This window comes from Hibiscus syriacus, unplaced genomic scaffold (genome assembly GCF_006381635.1).
Source record: "Hibiscus syriacus cultivar Baekdansim isolate YM2019G1 unplaced genomic scaffold, ASM638163v2 tig00110383_pilon, whole genome shotgun sequence".
NCBI classification, from domain to species: Eukaryota; Viridiplantae; Streptophyta; class Magnoliopsida; order Malvales; family Malvaceae; genus Hibiscus; species Hibiscus syriacus.
The window spans coordinates 242,644-265,000 of record NW_024062714.1 but is presented as its reverse complement, the minus strand read 5'-3'; the positions used below and the strand labels follow the sequence as shown (position 1 = coordinate 265,000).

Below are 22,357 nucleotides of genomic sequence, written 5' to 3'. Positions count from 1 at the left end.
ATCTATCTATCTATCTATCTATCTATCTATCTATCTATCTATCTATCTATCTATCTATCTATCTATCTATCTATCTATCTATCTATCTATCTATCTATCTATCTATCTATCTATCTATCTATCTATCTATCCATCCATCCATCCATCCATCCTAACCCATATATATACATATACACTTGAAACTGGCATTTTTCTTGAAAAATCTCCCATCCCATTTAATATTCCCGATCAGGAACCATTCAGACTATATTTCCCGATCTAACACCTTTTGCATAAAGGCGCGCCCCTGCAGTGCGCTTTACGATGATTTGGCGCCACGTGGGGTAAGACGCCCCCCTGCGATGCGCCTTATGATGAGTTGGATACACGTGGTTAAAGCGTGGCCCCTGTGGCGCGCCTTATGCCACGTACATGTATAGCGCGGGGCAGGGGTCGCGTATTACCTTTAACATAATTATATAATCTGATAATTATATAAGGCGCAGTGCAGGTACCACGTCTTGTAACTTTTCTCGACTATAAATACCCTTTCCCCTCCGGTAACTCCTCACATCTCCTCTAAACAGAAAAAATTAATATAACAATCCGGCAATCTTCTAATATTTGATTCAGAAGTTCGTGTGATTTTTCGTTATAAGGTAATTTTGTTATAATTTTTTTATTATACTTATTATTTATTAAGATTATTTAAAAAAAATATTATAGTAATTGTTTTCAATTAATTTCAGTGCCAGTTCAAGGGGAGAGCGGGAGCATACATCGAAATATTTTTGCGGTGCAGGTAATAATATAAAATTATATTATTTAAATTATTTACGTTTATGTGTAAAAATTTTATTGTGTTATATTTTCGTTCATATATTATTTATTTAATCAGGTTTGTTTTAGATATTTTTTTGTAGATATAATATTGTCGCACTTTTAAACTTAAAGAATAGCGCGACTTTCAGCTATTGTTAATTATGATGGTGAAATTCGAGAAGATGAAACTGGTGTTGTTTTCGTATCAAATGAGCATGTTAAAATATCATTCAAGAGAAACATAACTCTTGAGGAGCTGATAACGAAGATTTCGAGGAAGATTCATGTCGAAAGTAGTAGAAGAATGTCGTCGTTGCAGTACATACTTCCAACATCATTGTTGCCATTAACTTATACAGCGTTTGAAATTTCGAACAATGATGATGTTGAAATGATGGTTGAAGCTCAAAGTAATTATTCAAACGCCGATATTCTGATGTATGCAAATTTTGTTCAAGTGCGTGCTGTTTGGGGCCAATCATTAGGCTCCCACTATGGGCTGGCTGAACAAGTTGATCAAGTTGACAGCCCGACGACAGTAATGTGTAATGATTTTAATGCCATAATGGGGAGACATTCATCCACAACTCCTTAAGATATGTACCGAGGTGGGTCGACGAAAAATTTGAATGGCAACATCGCGTCCAGTTCAAGGGGAAGACATTCATCTGCAAATCCCTTTGACCTTAATATGGAGATGCCATCGACACAACAATCTGTGCAGTTTCCATTTGACACGATGCCTTTAAGCTACAAGGGGAGACATTCGACTGCGAGCTTTTTCGATCTCAATATCGATATGCCTTCCAGTTCAAGTGGAAGGCGTGCAAGTAGTAGGTTCTTCGACCTAAATGTAGAGAGCATGGAGGAGCCATCATCTCTTCCAAAAGAACCACTTCGTGAGCCTGGTGCAGATGGTGCTGAGACTGGACTATTCATTCACCCAGAATCACCGCAATTCAACTCCGATGATGATGATGATGTAAATGAAGTTTCAGGAAATGTGGCACAAACTGACCCTCCAGCACACATGTATGAAGTTGATTATGGTGCAATATATGGGCCAGAATTTGCGGATATGTCTCATCTCGGTGGCTATGGATATTACTCATCAATAAATAATGGTGAGTTATCTTTAGGCATGGAGTTTTCAAGCAAAGAAGAAGTGGTGATGGCTATAAAAAATTACAATATTCGTAATTCTGCTCAGTCTAGAGTCAACCGCTCGACGACTGAAAAATATGTATGCTACTGTACCCGACACGAAAATGGATACAATTGGATGGTTCGCGTATCGAAGAGGAAGAGGAAAAACAACATATGGGAACTAATAGTATACAACGGTCCTCACACATGTTGTGCTGGAGGGGTCAACCAAGATCAACCCAACTTGGACTCTGAAATGATATGCCAAGCCATCATGCTCATGGTAAAAACAAGCTCTCATCTAGCTGTTACAGTGTTGATTTCAGCTATACAGTCGTAGTATGGGTACACTGTCTCCTATAAAAAAGCTTGGTTGGCAAAACAAAATGCCATTGTCAAACTTTATGGCGAATGAGATGCATCTTACAACAAACTTCCAGGTTGGTTTAGGCTGGTGCAAACGTTGAATCCTTGGATAATTGTGGACTTTGAAACCTTCTATACATACCATAATAATCGAGTTCTTCGCGATCGATGCCAATTCTACCGGGTTTTTTGGACTTACCCACATTGCGTTAATGCTGTCAAATACTGCAAGCCTGTGGTCCAGATTGACGAGACTTTCTTGTATGGAAAATACAAGCAAGTTTTATTATTGGCAGTTGTCCAAGATGGCAATCGCAACATTCTTCCAGTTGCTTTTGCTCTTGTCGAAGGAGAAGATACATATTCTTAGGCTTTTTTCCTCCAAAATTTACGTGCACATGTTATCACGAGGGGAAAAATCTATGTCATTTCAGAACGCGAAGCTGGGATCAAAGAAGCAATGGAGTGTTGGGGTCCAATGTGGCAACCACCCTTTGTCCAACATAGGTATTGTCTCCGACACATTGCTGCAAATTACCATGGAAGATACAAGAAGAATGATGAGCGTCAATTACTTGTGCGCATGGGTAAGTGAAACTAATGTAGTTTGTTTTCTTTCGATCCTTTTGATTAGGTTAGTAAGTTATACATTTTTTGATCAGGTTACGAACTACTTCCTCGAACGTTTGAATCAATGCTTCAAGATTTACGGGCGAAGAACGAGGAAGGATACGATTACATCAGCCTCATCGATAAAGAAATGTGGACGAACGCATATGATGGTGGATATCGATATGGACACATGAAGACTAACTTGGCAGAGGCAATCAATCCAACCTTAAAGGGTGCACGTCACTTACCTATAGCGGCTTTGGTAAAGACTACATATTTTCGTTTGGGGGTGCTTTTTGCGAAGCTCGGGGGACAAGCTCAAACCTGGATGCAAGGCGGTCATGTCTATTACCCTAGATTAGTTGCAGATCTACAAAAAAAATTGATGCATCAAATGGAATGTATGTAACAAGCTTCTCTAGAAGGCATAAAATGTTTCGTATAAGAGTTACCGTGACCTTTTCAAGGGATTGAAGTTGTATCGTTAAGAGTAAATCTAAGGAATATAACGTGCGACTGCGGGTTTTTTCAAGCTCTGAAGTATCCATGCTCTCATGTGATAGCAGCTTGCTCGCATACACGTCAAGACTATAACCATTTTGTGGATCCCGTATACCTACTATATGAAGTTTTTAAGGTATATGAATTTGAGTTCCCCCTATAGGTAATGACAAAGACCCTGATGAGGTTCAAGATTGGCTTCCGATTGTACCAAATCTGAGTTTATTGAAGGAGCGTGGCCATCCAAAATCCAATCGAATTCATTGTGATATGGATATTCGAGAAAGATCTAGACAAGACAGAAGATGTGAGCATTATAGAAACCCAGGACACACTAGAAAAACATGTCCACTTATGTTGTCATCAAGTAACAATTGATGAGGAAATGATGTAGTTGTGTATCAAATAATAATTATTGTACTTTAATTTGCATTTACTTCAAGTTAATGTTATTCGATAACCACTGATGAAGATTAAAAAAACAATACAATTATACGAGATTGGACGTTGGAGTTATATTAACGAATAACTGATATTAACGATACAATAAGTATTAAATGATAAATGATAATCAAATTACAATAACTGATATTAAATGGTAGTAAACAAAATTAAGCAAAAATAAATTAGCAAAAACTCCAACAAATTTAACAAAATAAATTAAAATAAATCCAACTATATTAACAAATTAAAGTAAATATTAAATGATAAATAATAAAAAATACAATAAAAAGTTCAATAAACAACTAAATAAAAAAGTACTAAATACAAATATAATAAAAAAAACAAAATCTATCGATGTCTGCGACGCGAATATGTTCCGCAGGGCGGTGGCTGTCGGTCTCGAGGAGGATTTCTTCATATCACTGGTTGTGACTCCTCGCTGTCATCATCATAGTCCTCGTCCTCGTCCTCGTCCTGAGCAGCTAAATTTTATTGATGAGGAGCTGATGACGATGAAGCACCTCCATAGAATAAGGACCCTGGAGGTGTATGACTGACTATCTCACCGGCCTGCGAAAACTGGGAAAACTTATAAAACCCAGACATCGCTGAGTGTGAAAACTATACAGGAGGCGTCTGTGCTGCGGCCATGGGTAATGAGGATGAACCCGCCAAATATCTAGCATATGAACCCCAAGTTGGATCTGCAAACATAGACTCATAGTAGCCTCCAGGATGGGTCATATAACTCTGTGACGGCGGCGGCGGCATCGAGTAAGGGAATGGTAGTGGCGACATCGGGTAAGGGAATGGTGATGGCTGCTGTGAAGGTCCTGCTGGTGCAGCTGAGGATGAACCGGAAGCACCTACTCTCCGTCCATGAGTCGGGGGACGTTGGTTCTGTGTCGGTGAACGTCTCTGTCAACGTCGTGGAAAGGTCTGCCCTCATGCATCCTCGGGAAGCAGAAATGGTTTCCCGTTACTGTTGAACCACTCATAATAATCGTCAGTAACCATCAAGAGGTCATCAAAAATGGGCTCTCTACGGGGAAGGCACCGATGTCTATCCTCCCACAACACGACACACTCATGATGCCTCACCAGCCAATATGTATCTGTCTTGCCACGTCTATCTGTGCTATGCAACTTGTCCATATTGTGAGGTGCTTCCGGAATTGGTTGAAAACAATCAAATTGTCAGAGCACGCATTCAGTGGAGTGCCACTCGACGGTCGCATAACAGATCAAAGGAACCATCGCCATCCAAACATCTGATAGTCCCCTCAACTCAGGTGGGATCATCGCCCTCACATCATCAGTATAATATGGCACCCATTAAAACTAAAACAAATATATATAATTTTTATCAAAATAATAATTTAATTATATAACTATAATCTAAAATCGATTTTTAAACATTAAAATTCATACATGTGTGACAGCCTTTTGATCGATGAGCACCCTAATTTTTTTCTAAATCATCAGGTAGATCCTGATGATTTTTCCTATCAGTAAACCACCTATTCGAGGAAAAAAAATTATTATACGCTGTATAAAATGATTAATATAAGAAATTAGTTTTACAATTACCTCAAGAGTAGCGTAAATACGAATGGGTTCTTCAACACGGGACATAAAAAGGGCAATCGATACCATGTCCAAGACTGCAGCAGCAGCAGGAGACATCTACCGATAGCATTACGCCTGTAGTCAGTGGCTCGACACATCTCCCTGTACAAGAAAGCCAAAACTGTCGAGCCCCAACTGAGTGATCCGACCAAATAAAAGTCACCAAGGTGTCGCAACCACATGCAGTGAACTTGGTTGCACGATTTTTCTGGCATCAACAATCCTCCTATCAGCTGCAATATGCATGTCCGTGCATACATTTTAACTTCACCCTCAGACGCGTCCTCGCTCAACTCCCGAAAATTGGCATCTAACAAATTTAACGGTATCCGACCACCTTTAAAATTTTCTGGGACACGTCCTAGATTTTCCCGGCATAAAGAAGTCTGGGAACCCTGCACGATTCCTGATATCACATCTCCATCCACTGGAAGCCCCAGGTGCATAACAACATCCTCAAGTGTAATCGTGCACTCTCCGCACGGAAGATGAAATGTATGGGTCTCCGACCTCCATCGCTATACTAAGGCAGAAATAAGGTCTGGTTCTATCTTACAGTGACCCTGATATCTACCTATGTAATTAAATCCAGCCTCTACTAAATACGACAAGACACAGCTAGGTATCACTAACTTAAGATTCCTAATAAAAGGATCTAATACACGATCATTCTCCTAAAATTAAATAATTACAAAAATTAATTCTTAATCTAATAATCATGCATTAAATAAATCAACAAAATATTACTAATAATTTAAATTAAATTAACACGTTAAAATGTTACCGTATCAACAAAGTGTCGAGATATATGATTTTCATCCAAGCGAAGTAGATTGCCTTCCATTTTATATCTGCAAAAAAAGTAAATAAGTAAAATATTAAATAAATTAAATACAAAATATTAAAAATATAATAAAATATACCTTAGAGAGAGATTATAGAGAATTTGAGAGAATTTGGTGTGATGAAAGTGATTGAGGATGGGGGTATTTATAGGGAGGATTGGGGGTATTGAAGAGTCGGGGTAGGTGTGTAATTACACATAATGTGCGGCGCAGGGCGCGCGCCTTCCTGAAGCGTGTCAGATTTATAGGTAAGGCGCAGCCCCTGCACCGCGCCTTAGGTGTAATTACACACCTACCCTGCGCTTTACACACGTGTATACATGTCAGCATAAGATGCGTCGCAAGAGGCGCGCCTTATCTCACGTGGCGCCAAATCAGCGTAAAGCGCGCTGCAGGGGGCGCGTCTTTTTGCAAATGGTGTTAGATCGGGAAATATAGTCTGAACGGTGCCTGATCGGGAATATTAAATGGGAGGGGTGATTTTTCGGGAAAAACACCCTTGAAACTAGTATTTGTAAATTATCATTTTTTAAATAAAAGTGGGGCCTCATTAAAAAAATTCTTCATAACCGCTATTGAGCCAAGATTCAACATCGAAATGCGGAAGAGGAAAAAGAGCACCTATTTATTATAGTAGAACTCTCCGAATTCAAAGGTCCATACATACGAAAATAAGTTTATATCTTGGAGCTACTAAGTATAACAAAAATAACACAATTTCAACCTAAAAATTTAAAGAAGATTAAAAAAAACCTAACAACTATCAATAATGCCTTTTTCTCTATTTAAAATTAGACACAATATTAATGTAGGCGTAGAGATTGAGAGAACCAATATTATATATTGTTCCGCGAACGATTCTAAATGTATTGATAAATTATTGTAAAAGAGGATCTAAGTATGTGTGACCATTGATCTTTCCTGATGAGGAGGTGCACCGCAATGAATGCAACACGAAACGTCAAACTATCATAATGGTATACAAAATTGTGTCATAGAAATAGAAAAACAATTGTGCCATAAAAGTAGATAAAATAATGTTAAAACAATATATGAAAAGAAAGAAATCAAAACGGAAGAATATTTATTCAGATATAAATTAAAAAAATTAAACATATAGAAAAAGAAAATAAGAAAAAGAGAGATGACGAGAAATATGACACTTTGAAAGAAAAATTAAAAATTACTTTAGAGAGAAAATTAGGTCAATTTACGGGGTTTCTTATCAAATAATATTTTATATTAGACTTAAGAGTGTAAATAAAATGAGAGAGATCATGAGTTACTCGAGTTCAACTCGGTCAACACTCATTTAAATGAATTCAATTCGAGTTAGAACTCAACTTGTGTTCTTAACGAACCAAAACGAGCCACTTAATACCCGATTCAAAAAGCTCGCGAGTAAGTCAAAAAATAATATATAATTTTTTAAAATTAAATTAATAATAATAATAACATTTGTATATTTTTTTATAAAATATGCAATATAAGGTTTTTATGTACTTAGGGTTTAGGTTCGAGCATTAATCGAGCCAAGTCTAAGAATATTTCGAGTTTATTTTTTTTCAAGCTCAAGTCGAGCTTCAAAATTTTTATTTTGTGTCCAAGTTGAACTTGACAATTTTAAGCCCACGAGCTTTTGAGTTGAGTCAAGCTCAACTTTAAACTTTTCGATTCGAGTTGAACTAAACAATATTCAAACTTAGTTAATTCATTTTAGGCCTCGGTAATGGATGGGCATAAGAGCGATATGTTTTTATAAAATTTAGTTGCTTTATATTTTTGTAGTGTGAATGATTGATGTTCACTAATTGTTCATAATGTATGTATGTGGTCTAATTGCTCAACAAAAATAGATGCAGATATCAACCATTAAATTTAATCATCAATGCTTCTAAAGGATCTCGATTTCTTCATCTTTGATATTTTAATGGCTTAATATCTCATTTATTTTGGTAATATTTTTACTCTTTCACTGTATACACACTACAATACAATAGGTTTTAGAGTTGAATTCATATACTCTCTGTATAGGATGATATCTTTTTTCAAAAAAATATGTAAATAGCTTGATGTTGTATTTATTATGATTGTATTGACTATATTAATATTTCTGTGTGATTTTTAAGCAGATTATTAATCTTTCCATGCATATTTTCAACAATCATTTGGCCTTTGGAGCAATTTATTTCCCTACCGTTAATTTATCCCTACCCTTAGGGTGCGTTTGGTTCACGGAATGTAAGATTATCAGTGTGAAAAAGATTATCGGCGGGAATAAGATTATTGGGAATGTTGTATTTTGTGTTTAGTTCATTTAGCATGAATGTAATATTATAGTGTTTGATTAAAGGAATAAAAGATTATTGGAATATATATTTTACCAAATTGTCATTATTATATATTTATTTTTTAACAAGTTGAATTTTACTATAATATTACTATAATTAATTTATATATTTTCTTTAAAAAAATAAATTCATAAAATTTATATACTTTTTTTTTACAAAATTGAAAAGATAAATAGGTTTAATGAAAGGGTAAAATTTTATTTTAACCCCTGAACTTCATATAAAATTCTAATTATATAAAATTCTAATTATAGATTTTTTTTGTAAATATAAAATAGTTTAAGGATAAATTTGTAATTTAACCTTCGTAGAATTTTTATTATTCAACGACAGAAGAATGATATTTTTGAAAGAAAAAATATTAAGGGCATTTTAGTCCAAAACGCCGGTAATCCAATAATACCTAAGGGAATGGGATAATCACATTCCTGTTAATATACCCCCAAAATATCACTGTTGGTAATAAAAGATTATCAGAGAATATGATTACTGGCCAACCAAACGGGGGAATGACATTACATTTCCTCTGTAATCTCATATTACTTGAATCAAACACCCCTTATTGTATTATTTTGTTCCTTTTTATTTTTAAACATATTGTTATGAAGATGGGTTTTGAATAAACTACAATAAAAAGAAGGCTGCTTATCGAAAGACATCAATTTTTAGTTATTAACATTTGATGGCATGAGAAATTTAGCTATTATGACAAAGCAAAATCAACACTATTCTCAAAAGTCTCTAAAACCTTTTAGATTTATTTAAAAAAATTAAATAATTTATTTAATATATTAGATTCAATTCTTATTGGTTGAATTTTTAAATATTTTTCCACGAATTTAATTCGTCTTAAATTCATATTTAATAATAAAATATTTAAATTTAAATTTAATTATAGAGTTATATAAAATGATAAACCCTAATGGCCAAATTAGAAAAGGGGGGAGAGTAAAGTGAATTCGGGTTAGAAATGGATGCTTAATATATAAACCCTAGTGTCTTACAAGGTCACGCCTCGAAATTTACACAATTCCTATGGTATATAAGTTATCTTTTTGAGTTTTAGGAGGAGGAACTAGGTCTGTAAACGAACTTTACGCACATGAATGGATGTATGTTCATGTTCATTCATTTAATAAATAAACGAACATAAACGAACACGAACATAAACGAACAATTTTTTTTGTTCATGTTCATTCATTAAGGAATATAACTTGTTTATGTTCGTTCATTTAATAAATAAATGAACATAAACGAACACGAACATAAACGAACACAAACATAAACGTTGGAGACCCTACATTCCATTGTTCTTTCATGAAAAATAGTCGACAATGCAAATCAACCAAATCTACAGTGATAAATAGCGTAAGAGCTAATTAGCAGTGATGAAATGTTTGAAGATATCATATATTTCGATCGATCTTTTAAAGATATTAAATGATCCACACGACTTTAATTTAATATTATAATATTTATCTTAGTGATCCATGATTACATATGAACAATCATTTTCCACTACGTTATTCTAATAAATTCGATGGCTAAAAGTTTTGTGACATCAATGTCAGACTTTAGTGAGATTTGTTAATAATGATCCTTTCCATTAGCAGAATAGAAAATTTAACAACATGAAGATTTCGAATGGTACAAATTGGACTACAAGACAATAACATAGATCCGAAATCCCTCCGATGCTACATATCTAACTGATATTATTGCTAAACCATCATTCAAAATTTTAACCTATCTAAAGTCTACTCCACAACTAAAGGTCACACAAGAACTATGAAAACAAAAGTTCATTGTCAAAGTGTATTTTCTACTTATAAATGGGTTCTTCCTGGGAAACTCATTACTTCCGCTATTACACTCCTTTTCAGAAATTGAATAGAAACCTTTATTTTGTTTTTTTGACAAATTCTATATATTTTTCTCTTTACTGATGCTCATATACTTCCGATTATTACATTTATCTTCTTATCTATTTCTAGAAAGAAGTATGATGTTTTCTTGAGATTTAGATGTGAAGATAACAACAATAACTTTACATATAAACTATTAAGCCAAATAAAATAGAGAAAGAGATGAAAACAGACCTATAAAACTTCATATTGCACTATAATATAACTTGTTTTGAAGCTTTCACCGATCGTCTCCACTATCCAGTGAACACTAGGGTTTGGGAAAAAAGGAGGAAAATGAATATAGGTGCGAGGTGTCTCACGGGTTAACATATTAGATTTAATCTCCAAATAAAATTGGGTTAATTATAGAGTTGGTCATCAAAATATGGGATTAATTAATATTTTTAAGATACTTACAAATTGATCACCAAAATTGATTTAAGAAGATTAGATTAAACATAAATGAATGAATATAAACGAACATAATTGAACGAACATAAACGAACATAACCGAACGAACATAAACAAACATAACCGAACGTTCACGAACGTAAATGAACGAACGAGACCTATGTTCATGTTCGTTCATTTAATTAAACGAACACAAAATCTGGTTCATATTCCTTCATTTAATAAATAAACGTATATAACGGTTCGTCAGTTCATTTACATGTAAAGGTGGAACCGTCATTTCATCTTCCCTTTCTAGCTTTTCGTTCTGTTCTCTCCTTTGATCATTTCACGGCGAAGATCCGGCCCTTTTCATCACGTCGTCTTATGCATCATCGGTGGTTACCATCTACATCAACATTTGATCGCGAGTATAACCCAGATAACCGTACTCTCCCTTCGTCCACCGGTTGGGTGAAACGAAAGAAAACCTCTCGGGGTTTTTAAAGGCACCCGTGGTCCACCGTTAAGTAATCTGGTAAGCCTCTGAGTTCTCTTTTCTTCTTGTTATTTTCTTTTACCCCCGTCGGACGTCTCGCACGTCGATGTACCGTTTGCCGCCGATGTCCCTGAGCTGTTGGTTGTTACTCCTATGGAAATATTGCAATTCTTTACCGTAGGCAGGTCAAGCTTACTTTATAAGTGTTAGTATGCTTGAAATATGAACTATATTCTGTATGTTTACTGAGATGTATTCGCATCTATTTGTTGTACATGGTTCAAGGAAAGTTTTATTATTTGGTAGTTCTAAGTTTTTCAAATTGGTATGACAAGGTCAGAATATCTAGTTGAGATGGGCTTTATATGTGTCCTTTGTAAGGAATAACAAGCCTATTTTCACATATATATACTTGTCTAAGTTGATGATATTATTATCATTAGACAATCAAACAAGAAATAGAAGAAGTGATAGCTTGTTTAGGCGCAAAGCTTTCAATAAAGCATTTGGGTGAACTCCATTATTTCCTTGGTATTGAAGCTCAGAAATGTGGAGAGTCGATGCTTCTAAGTCATAAGAAATATATACTGGAGTTGTTGAGAAGACTAAATTGGATCTGGCGAAACCTACTTATTATCTTTAAATTTTAAGTTAATTCAACTTTCTATTTTTACAATATACCTTAGTATATTATATGATGTGATATGATTTGAAAAAAAGTTAATTTTCTAGTAGGAAAAGAGAAAAAGGGGGGGTTTTGGATTTCAACGGGCCTTTTCTTAATAGAAGCATGAATGGTAAACTGCCCAAGTATCGACCATTTTATGTAGGCTAATAAAAAAATCAAACTCATTATATTTTATTTATTAAAAAAGAAAGAAGAAACCTCTTTCAAGGGGTTTTGAGTTAACATTGGTCGTCTTTTCTTACAGATTATCGAAGTAAAAATCCAAATGGGGAGCACTGCAGTCGAGAAGACAGCAGATGAGCTTCAGCGAGAGATCGATGAGCTTCATCGGCAACAACGAGAGGTTTCTCTTTCCTTCTTTCTTTGCGTTTTCCTCTTTAATGTGAGTCCACAGTATACTGTTAAGAATTAAGATGTATATTTTTAATTAATCTGTTTATACTGTATTATTTATATATAGATCACGGAGAGGCTGAGGGATCCTAGAGGTCTCCGAAGGGGAGGATTGTCGAGCATCGGTACTCGTAAATTAGCATCCAATGGTTCTCGTCAACATGGCTTTCTTCGACCTGTATGGTTATGTTTCTCTTTAAGTCTTGCTTAAGCTCCTTCTCTCTTTCGAGGGTTCATGGAATTTTTCTATTTTCTTTTCCTAATGCTTGTAGTCAGATGGGACAGATGTAGAAGATCAACCTCCGGCTAAGAAGCGATTGTCATCAGCTGTTGTAAAGGTAAACCTTTTCTTGCTGGATTGAGTAAGACTGGATTTACGTAGATTTTCTTTGCACTTCCTTTATACTGTTTTTCTATGGCGCCTGAAACATTCTATTACGATTTTCTTAATTTCGGACTGAAGGTGGAAGATGGAGAGATTGTTGATGATGAAGTGGAAAAGGATATCAGTGACATGGCTGTTGAACGATCTGGTCCAGTTGATGAGAGTGATAAAAACATTCAACTCTGCAGCAAGATGGTTGGTCTAGAAGGGATGGAAACCAAAGACTGAAGAAGGTTTTTCCGCATTCTAAATTTAAATTTTATTGAACCGTGACATTATTTAGGTCCATGAATGCATGATATTTTTTGTTGTCTTTTTTTGTTAGGATGCTGAAGTTCCAATTGCAGATCATGTTCCAAGGATTCTGCCCAAGGATGAGGACCCAGGCTTGATTAATAGGAATAGAAGGATGTTGGGGCAACTTTTAGGGACTTTGGAGGTATTTTTATTGTGATTGTTGTCTTAGGGAATTGGTAATTATTGAAATTCCTTCTCTGGATTGAAATCAGACTGCCTAAACTTTATTAAGTAAAGCAAAGATCTAAAGAAATGGCTTAACAAGAAGCTGTGAGCTGCAAAGTTGCACAACGGTTGCAATATAGGTCTCTTTTTCGTAGATAATCAATTTCAGCCTCCCATCTCCGCTTTTGGGTGGTTTTATATCAATAGATTTTTGAACTGGAACTTGGAAACCCATCTTTGTACTTAACTCTATTATTACCCGTTTCTATGTGCTGGTTTTTGTAGATTCATGATAATATCTTCTTTTAGTTTGCATTTTTGCAGAGATTCAGGAGAGAAGATAAGCAAATTTCGGAGACAGAGGCATATATGAGACGATCAAATTCTTTGCAAAGAGTAAGCTTTGGTTTTTCCATACTGTGATTTCTGGTTTCTTATGATTAGCTCAGTGATTCTTAGGGAATTCAAAATGATTATCAATTGGCTGGAAAAACCATTGGGTGACATTGTTTCCATGAGACTCCTAATTTTTTGTGTCTCAAGTACAAATAAATAATCATTGAACAGTTTGGGGATTTGCTGGTCACTACATGTTTGGATTTCTTTGTAGGCCGAGCAAAGAGCTCGTGAAGAAAGTGAGAAGCTGAGGCAACAAGAGCGTGAACAGATTGCAGAAAAGAGGAGGAGAGATCTGGTTGTCATTGACCATTATTGCTGTTAGTGTTCAATGTAGAAGGAAGTAAATGGTTCTTATTGCTTTCTGCTTCTGCTTTCAGACTCTCAGGGCTCGGGTGGCTGCGAAGGCTGAAGAAAAGAAGATGGAGTTGTTGTTTCTTCAGTGGAGTGAGCACCACAAAAAGCTTAACAATTATATAAGGTATTTATGTATTATCAATTTTATTATTATATGGTGTCAGCGCCTTTGGGGCATAAAATCTTTTCTGCTTTAATATTGCTTTGGCAATGAATGACTCTAGCATTAACACCCGTTCTGCACACCCATCTGTTGCAGGTTAATTTTAACTTTGATCCAGTACTATCCATATTCACAATTTTATTGAGACAGATAAGTTTCTGATCAAGTGCATATTTGTTTTGAAGCATCCGAAGACAAATTCCTGCTTTCTGGGATTTAGGTAGATTGCAATAGTTCTTTGATAAATTTGGGCTAATTTTGATTGCTTTTGGAATATGTTTCAGGACCAAAACCGAGCCTCCAATATATTATTTGCCAACTAAACCATTGTATGAAGATGCGGCTATACATGAGCAACAAAAAGAACAAGTAGGTTCTCTCCCCTATTTGTTTTGGCATACTGAGAAAAGTTATAGCATATAAAGAAAAACTTTCTTTGCTAATTTTTTTTTCCCTTCAAAAGCTAGGGGTGTCATTTTTTTTCTTGTGCTATCTAGCTATATTTTATTAATATGTGATGTTAATGTTCATGATATGTATATATTTGCATTTGCATAACAGGAGTTTCTAGAATGGAAGGCAGCTAGGAGGGAAGAATTATCTAAATATCAGAAACAAATAGGAGAAGAGTATGTTGGAAACGTAGAAAAGGAGTTGGAGAGGTGGCAAAATGCCCGGAAAGCTAGGAAAGCAAACAATGACATGAACCTACAAGAAACTATGGACAAAGAATTGGATAGCCACAGACTGGAGCATGGTCCAAAGAAGAGAAAGATACCTGGTGGAAACAACAATGAAGATGAGGAAAGATGTGGAAGATATCAATGTTGGGGAGGATGATATGATGGATGATGTTTTGGATGTTGATGATAATAATGGGAGGGCAGATGAGGCGGCCAAAGTGGAGCTTGTAAACACTAGTCCAGTCCCTGATAATGCTGAGCGGCCATGACCGTAGACAATGCCGTTGATCAGGTCAAACTTATATGAGGTCTTTTGTATTATTTTTGTTTTTGTTGTTGAAGTCATTTTGTCACGATCAACTTGTTCTTAACGTGCTTTAGCTCAAACAAATACCACCCACAAATAAGAAATTTGTTGTAGGATTCATTTTGTCATGACCGTAGAATTCATCTCTCTTTTCTCTAAGCAAATAAGTAAATTTAGCTCAAACAAATCCCAGGAAAGCAGAGTGAGGGAGAGGGTCCTATGAAAAATAAAGAGTAAAAACCAAATGCCACCCGCAAACCTGAAAACACCAGCACATCCAAAGGCACATAAGAGAAATGCGTCCAACACCCAACTGGCGGCCACCACAGACAGTAGGGATGTTCAACATTGGGTACTCGTATTTTCAGGCATCCGAAATTTCGGGTAATCGGGATTTCTGAGTATCAAAATGTCTGTGTTCCAGTCTGTTGAATTTTTGGGGTAATCATAAGTTGGTTATCTTAAAATCTAGGTATCTATATTTCTGTGATGTTCGGGCACTCATAAGTTGGGTATCCGTAAAATCTGGGTATCTATGTTTTTGGTTCCGGGTATTTGGTTCAATTTTTTTCTATTTTCTTAAATTTTATTATTTTAAAAAATATTGTGTAAAAAAATAAAAAATTTGAAAGTTTATAATACATAATTACAATGTAAAATTTTAAAATTTAAATTATATGATTTTAAAAATAAAACTTATTAACAAATAAAATTGAAGAACTATAATTAAATTTAAAATATTTTGACTGATTGGAGATTGCGTTTTCGGTTTGCCCCTCGTGAATGTAATGCGATAGCGAACGGTACGGCTCGGTTGGCATGGAATTGACCGTTTGGGACTCACTTTTCACTGTCCACCCGATGAAATTAATGATACTGTCCAGGGAGAAGCTCATGGTACCGGTGTATTGAGTGCCATCAGATTAGTAGTTATTTCTCTTTATCATTCAATACCTTTTACAATATTTTAAAATTAAAAAAATAATTTAGATATGGGTGAAATAATTTTAAAAAGTAGTAATTTAAAATATTATGATGAAATAATTTAATAAATTAGGAATTTAGAATGTTATAATGAAATAATTTATGAATTATAAATAATTTTTTAATATAAAAAAATAAAAATAAAAAATATAAGAGATCGAACTCTGGGTTGACGAATATCCGATTAAAGGATATTTTGTGATCTGAATTTGATCCTGAAACTCAAGAAAAACAATGGGTTGAGTACCCAACTTGTAAAATCATGTATTTTTATTATAAATATCACGTATTTTTTAATTTAATCAACTGGCCATATAATTTGGATCAGATATTTTAAACACCCTAAACATACAGGGTCTCTCAGCCTTACCTCCCAAACACCGCCTCTTTCAAAGGTTGTTGTTAGGGGTGTAAAAAGATCTGATTCGATGATCTGATTCGAAAATTTAGATATTCTATCATTTTATAAATTTTTGAATAATTCATATCAGATATTAAAAAAAATCGTATAATCAAATAGGATACAAATCAGATAAATTTCAATTATGAATTATTTGAAAATTCAAAAAATAAATGGGACTTTAGTCCTAAGCCCTAACTGAGACATTTTCAAGCCTTACACTGTTATTATGGCTTCAAGTATCTAATACTCGGACCCCCACCAAATGCTAGGCGCCTACTATGTTCATGGACCTTTCCTTCTCCAGATATAAACAACCCATTTCGCCTTGGCTTCTTCATTAATCTTCTGGTACGCAAGTGACTAAAGATGGAAGCAATGAATGTATGCTCATCTTCTACAACATCATCTAATTCATCTTCTTTGGAGTCTAATGTGCCTGCAAGGGCTTGTTGAAAGATATGGACCTGGAAACTGGTCTGGATTTTCTAAATTAGATTTTAAATATTAGACACAGAAGGAGGGAGCTCAACCGCGTTCGTACGTGTTCTCAGACCGCAAAATCTACTCTCTTCATCTCAAACGGCATTCATGTGTGTTCTCGAGTTCGATTCAGTCAAGCTTAAAGTATCGAAGTGAGCTATTTGATACCTGACTCAAAAAACTTGCAAACAATTAAATATTAATTTTTAATTTTTTTAAATTAAAATATTAATAATATTAACATTTATATGTTTTTTAATAAAAAATATAATATTTTTATGTACTTAAAGTTCAAGTTCGAGCTCGAGTTTAAGCTTCTCAAGTTAAGCCTGAGAATGTTGAGTTTAATTTTTTTTAATCTAGAGTCGAGTTCTAATTTTTGATTTCGAAATCGAGTTTGTCAATTTTAAACTTGCGAGCTTTTAAGTTGAGTCGAGCTCAATTTTAAACTTTTTTGAATCGAATCGAACTTAATAATACTCAAACTCAGCTTAACTTATTTATAGAGTTAATTATACTTATGCTTCTTAAAGTAAAGAGAACGTTAAGATTTGTACAACAATGACCTTAGTGTATATAGTAGAAGATGCAAATTGCAATTGACATTTTTGAGTTGGTGACAATCGTTATGGAAGAAACCTGGGGAGCCCTACTTTATAACCATATAGTTGAACATCATCCTGGACTTTCTGCATATATTCCCTAAAGCTAAACTTGGTGTAAACCGAGGGGTTACTGCAACTCTCTATCACCGTCTCATTAGATGGGCACAGGAAATATGCAGCCGAAAACCTTTCTTTTGTTGGATGCGTGACCACACAATGTTCAACACTTGTATAAAAATCATTGCTCCAAGCCTGCACAAATATCAATCAATAAGCATCCAATTCAGCAGCTCTTTAACATAGGGTTAAATTGTGGAAACCATTAACAAGTTTTATACTAACCTGAAATAAATCTCCAATGTTGATGATTAAAGCATCGGGATTGGGTTTAACAGAAATCCATTTCCCATCTTTCACTAATTGCAAACCTCCAACCTGATCTTGACGCAATATAGTGATGAAGTCGCTGTCGGTGTGTGGCGTTATACCATAAATGTCTAAAGGAATGGGACAAGGTGGGTATCTGTTCAGTCGGAGATAGCAAGTGCTTGGCAAACAACTTTCCTGGAAAAAAGTCGATTTATGACCTAACTTCTCTGCCAAAATTTCAGCTAGTTTCTGAGCAACACTAGCAACTTTTGTTGCAAACGGCTCCATTGATGAGCTGGTTAACACAACGAGATGGTTAACATATATATATATATATATATATAGTTTGAAGAAATGAAAATTGAAAAAAGGATCTCCCAACTATGAGGAGGTGGGTCCAATCGTACGGTAGGGAGTAGCAGCGTTATAATTATTTTTTTCCTGAAGGTAGCTGCGATATACGCATTGATCATCAAGAAAACGAGGACCATTGTTGAGGCCACATCAAGCTTGTCAGACTGAACGTCTAAATAAAGTCGTGACCTTCACGTCTGGAAGGTAAGTCGCCATGAATAAAAAAGAGAACATGCATGGCAAGGAAACCCACCATGATGCTGATTTTTCATACCCTTTGTTTTTGACAGGGTGCAATGTATCTGTGGTGTAAGCCGATTACAAACACTTAGCACCAACTTGACCACGAGAAATTAAAGCCAACATTGATTGTGTCGCTAAAATCTGAGAAAAAAGCTACTGAGACGTTGCAGAAGCTAATTCCACAAAGAGGGTGACACCTCACACATTTGACTATGGATACATGTGATAATAACTCAGTCTGAAGCAGGACCACCGACTATGGCCATGGAAAAAAAAAAGATAAGAGTTTTCTTTCTTAGCACGGATTCGAACCGGAGTCATCTAGGGCTTCTTTGATAACCAAATACACAACCTAGGCAATTCAGAAGGCAGTGTGTCTTACCCTTTTACCACTTGTGATGAAATGAAACATTCAGTTTTCCAAATTTGGTGACTATAGGGCGTTTAATATCAACCTCTTGTTTGTAAATTATTAGGACATGAAAAGGAAAGTTATCAAATCAAATAAAGATGGATACAAAAGAAATGTCTCTCTTTCGATCTTCAATTGATATGCACTATAACATGTGTAACTACGTCCTAGGCTGATACATACTGATAAATTTTAGGTGAAACTCTTGTATCTATATATATATTTTTTTCAAAATAGAAAACTATATGGATAACATTGAGGAAATTTATATTGTTTTACTAACTTTGAAAATTCTAAATTTTACTGTGTTTGGGAGGGTAAGATATCTTCTTATCTATAAGATATACAATAACATAACTAAAGGAGGGCTTCAAGATTTTCTTTTTGAACAATCCCTACCTAGGAAAGGAGGTAAGAAAATTTTACTCCTAATAAATATTGAACTCACAGCTTAAAAGAGATATGAGGTACGTAACAACTTAAAGCTTTTAACTACCGGCTCTAAGATTATTCACCCTTCAAGATTTTAAAAATTTATCAACAGACTTTTTGACATTTAAAAAAAGGTTAAATTTTCCTAGATGCTAAAATCTAATATGACAAAACATTGATAAGATACTAATGAAATATCATATGAAACATATATATATATATATATATTTAGTCTTTTCCTAGGTTTTTCATTTTAGTATTACATATTTTATTATTAATCAAATCATAGGACTTTTGATTTTCTTTTATTTTTAATATTTTTAATAAAAATCAAATATGAAAAAAAAAATTTGGAGAATAACCAAATTTTTTGGAATCACTCTTAATTCTAAATTCACGAAAATTTAGAGTTTATAAGAATAATTTTTTTTAGATTCTTAAGTTTCTTTTATAACTTCAAATTCCTGCCAATTTATTCAAGGGAAAAATAAACCCTGTGAAAGAGCTTATAGTGAATGTTTAATTTACATAATATTTTGACAAAATATTATTTTTAATCAAAATTTATCTTCTTGAAAATTGATAAGAATCAATGATTGAGATTATATTTATGGCTTGACAAAATAGAGGGTAAAAATATAGATATGATCACGGAATGAAAAAATATTAAATATAATTTCAACCATGGATCTCTATTAATTCAATTATTATAAATTATTGTAAAATTGATTAATTTTATATTGTACAAATAGATCATATTTCTATTATTAATTCATCACTAAAATGATAATATGTTCTACGACTTTTTTAAAAAATGATATTTTTTCATTATAATCTTAAATATTAAGCTTTTATGCCTCTATTAATATTAAAGCCGTCTAAAAACTACTTAAACTCTATTAATAATTCTTTTAAATTGTTTTATAATATATGAATCTTTTTTTAAACTGAATAATGCTGTCCTTCACTGAAATATTGATTCTAGCCAACCTTCTAACTTTTAAATAATATATTTATATTTTTTTTCTACTCAAATAAGATTAAAGTATTAACATATTCAAATCTTATGTTCTATTAATCCATTTTGTTGGTGAAACTGTAAAATAATAAAAACTTACCACATCTAATCACATGGTAATCTTACACAAACATCAAAGATTTAATTCATCACATCTGCTCCCATGCCATGATTAACAGCACAGTAGTCTCCACACCTATAAGCTCTGCTAATCAATCTTTAAGCTAGAGTTTTATTAAGAGATCATTTTACAATTGAAAACAAACCATATATATTAATTAGCGATTCTCATAACTGTATATAGCTTCTCGTTTGTATACTCCTTATTTGTTCAAAAATGTAGAGAAAAACATTTCTTAGGTTTAATACAACCTTAAGCTTAGACACAATTATGTTTAAATAGATTTTGTTGATATTACGGGAATTGGGACCAGAAAAAGAGCATGGATTTGAGCCATGTTGTCTTGTCTCGTCGTTATAATAGTTGGTTTCTTTCCAAGAAGAAAAAACTATAATATTTGTGTGTAGTAGCTAAGCTTAAATTACATGCCGACATGAAATATCAGCAGTTATACACTACACAAATGATAGTAACAGAAAAAACAAAAGGCTTAACCGTCGTAGCTTAGAAAAGGGTAGAATACGAACAACTGATTCCTGGTTAGTAGTATTCGTTATACCGAATTTGCCGAAAAGAAGAGAGGTAAGGAGATGGAGAGAAAGAGAGATCATTAAAAAAAAGGGGGAGAAGGGAAAATATTTCATAGAACAATTAAAAAACCTACCTTGAGATATCGGTCATGGGGATGTGGAAAGCTTCAGACCATGATAACTGCCCTATCGAAGTAGCAGTTGGAGTGCCCCAACGGTAACTGCCAGCGGAGAAATTAAGGAACTTGTCTTCTCTGCACTTGTTTTGGAAAGGTTGTTTGAACACTCTCACTTGCTCCTCTCTCAACTTCTCCAATAACTCCATGGAGATCCCATGGTTTATGACTTGAAAAAAGCCCCATTCATGTGCTGCCCTAGCCATCTCTTCCTTGCACTTTTCTTTCTCCAGCTCGTTCTGGCTTAAACGGCTGAGATCAATCGATGGAAGGTCGCGTTCCTCCACCGTGACAAGGCGGCGGCGGTTGTTTGAAGAGATTTTGGTGTTGTCGAAGAGGGGCTTGTAGGTCTCGTGAAGAGGGGGGTCTGGATCCATGTGGAGAGGCTGATCGAAGAGAGAAAATTGTCAAATAATAAGCGGTTTGTAGGGCAGGAAAGAGAATGGAGACAGAGAAGATTGGTCGTTGTTTGGGTTCGATGAAAACGTTAATATGGGGGTTCCTTTCCTTTTTCTCTCATTTTGGACTTTGGAGACAAAGTTCCATTGCATGTCTTTTTATTTACACATCTATCTCTAAACCGTCAAATTTTATTACACTCTCTCCCTCTCTCTCTAAACCGTCAAATTGCTTATCCCAACCCAGTATTACATTGAAATCATAGATACTACTAAGACATACCGAAACATATCATCAATTAAGTTATTTTTATTAAATAAATATTGAAAAACTCAAAGACCACTCTACTATTAATCCATTTTAAGAATTTAATTTTAACTATAATTAGATTAATTATAGATATCCTTGAGTTTTTTAATATGAGTATATTATTTAATACACAAATTATCACTTTTATTTCGTTTTAATAATTAAATTTTTCTTTTTTTCAAAATTAAATATGTGCT

The 22,357-nt window shown here is 34.4% G+C and overlaps 2 protein-coding genes across 2 annotated transcripts; one reads left to right on the top strand and one right to left on the bottom strand.

Moving 5' to 3' along the window:
* The first annotated feature begins 12,376 nt into the window (after window positions 1-12,376).
* Window positions 12,377-15,449, top strand: LOC120121772 (pinin-like). The gene is given in 12 exon segments (XM_039141060.1): window positions 12,377-12,522; window positions 12,640-12,750; window positions 12,845-12,910; window positions 13,146-13,190; window positions 13,283-13,396; window positions 13,744-13,815; window positions 14,030-14,113; window positions 14,196-14,296; window positions 14,620-14,704; window positions 14,897-15,142; window positions 15,144-15,362; window positions 15,431-15,449. Coding segments are annotated over 11 exon segments (1,146 nt in total). The 5' UTR covers window positions 12,377-12,444; the 3' UTR covers window positions 15,288-15,362; window positions 15,431-15,449.
* Window positions 15,450-17,683: 2,234 nt separating this feature from the next.
* LOC120121771 (gibberellin 2-beta-dioxygenase 8-like) lies at window positions 17,684-21,997 on the bottom strand. The gene is made up of 3 exons (XM_039141059.1): window positions 21,411-21,997; window positions 18,140-18,461; window positions 17,684-18,049 (listed from the first exon to the last, which is right to left on the bottom strand). Exons 1-3 carry the CDS (start codon window positions 21,827-21,829, stop codon window positions 17,819-17,821), a joined length of 972 nt encoding a protein of 323 aa, XP_038996990.1. The 5' UTR covers window positions 21,830-21,997; the 3' UTR covers window positions 17,684-17,818.
* Window positions 21,998-22,357: the final 360 nt, after the last annotated feature.

Bases quoted from the DNA above. Each gene is read 5' to 3' on its own strand.
- LOC120121771 (XM_039141059.1), bottom strand. From the start codon at position 21,829: ATGGATCCAGACCCCCCTCTTCACGAGACCTACAAGCCCCTCTTCGAC. The intron at 18,462-21,410 runs GTAGGTTTTTTA...TGTGTTAACCAG, and splicing joins CCCATGACCGATATCTCAAG to CTCATCAATGGAGCCGTTTG. The intron at 18,050-18,139 runs GTTAGTATAAAA...ATATTTGTGCAG, and splicing joins ACATTGGAGATTTATTTCAG to GCTTGGAGCAATGATTTTTA.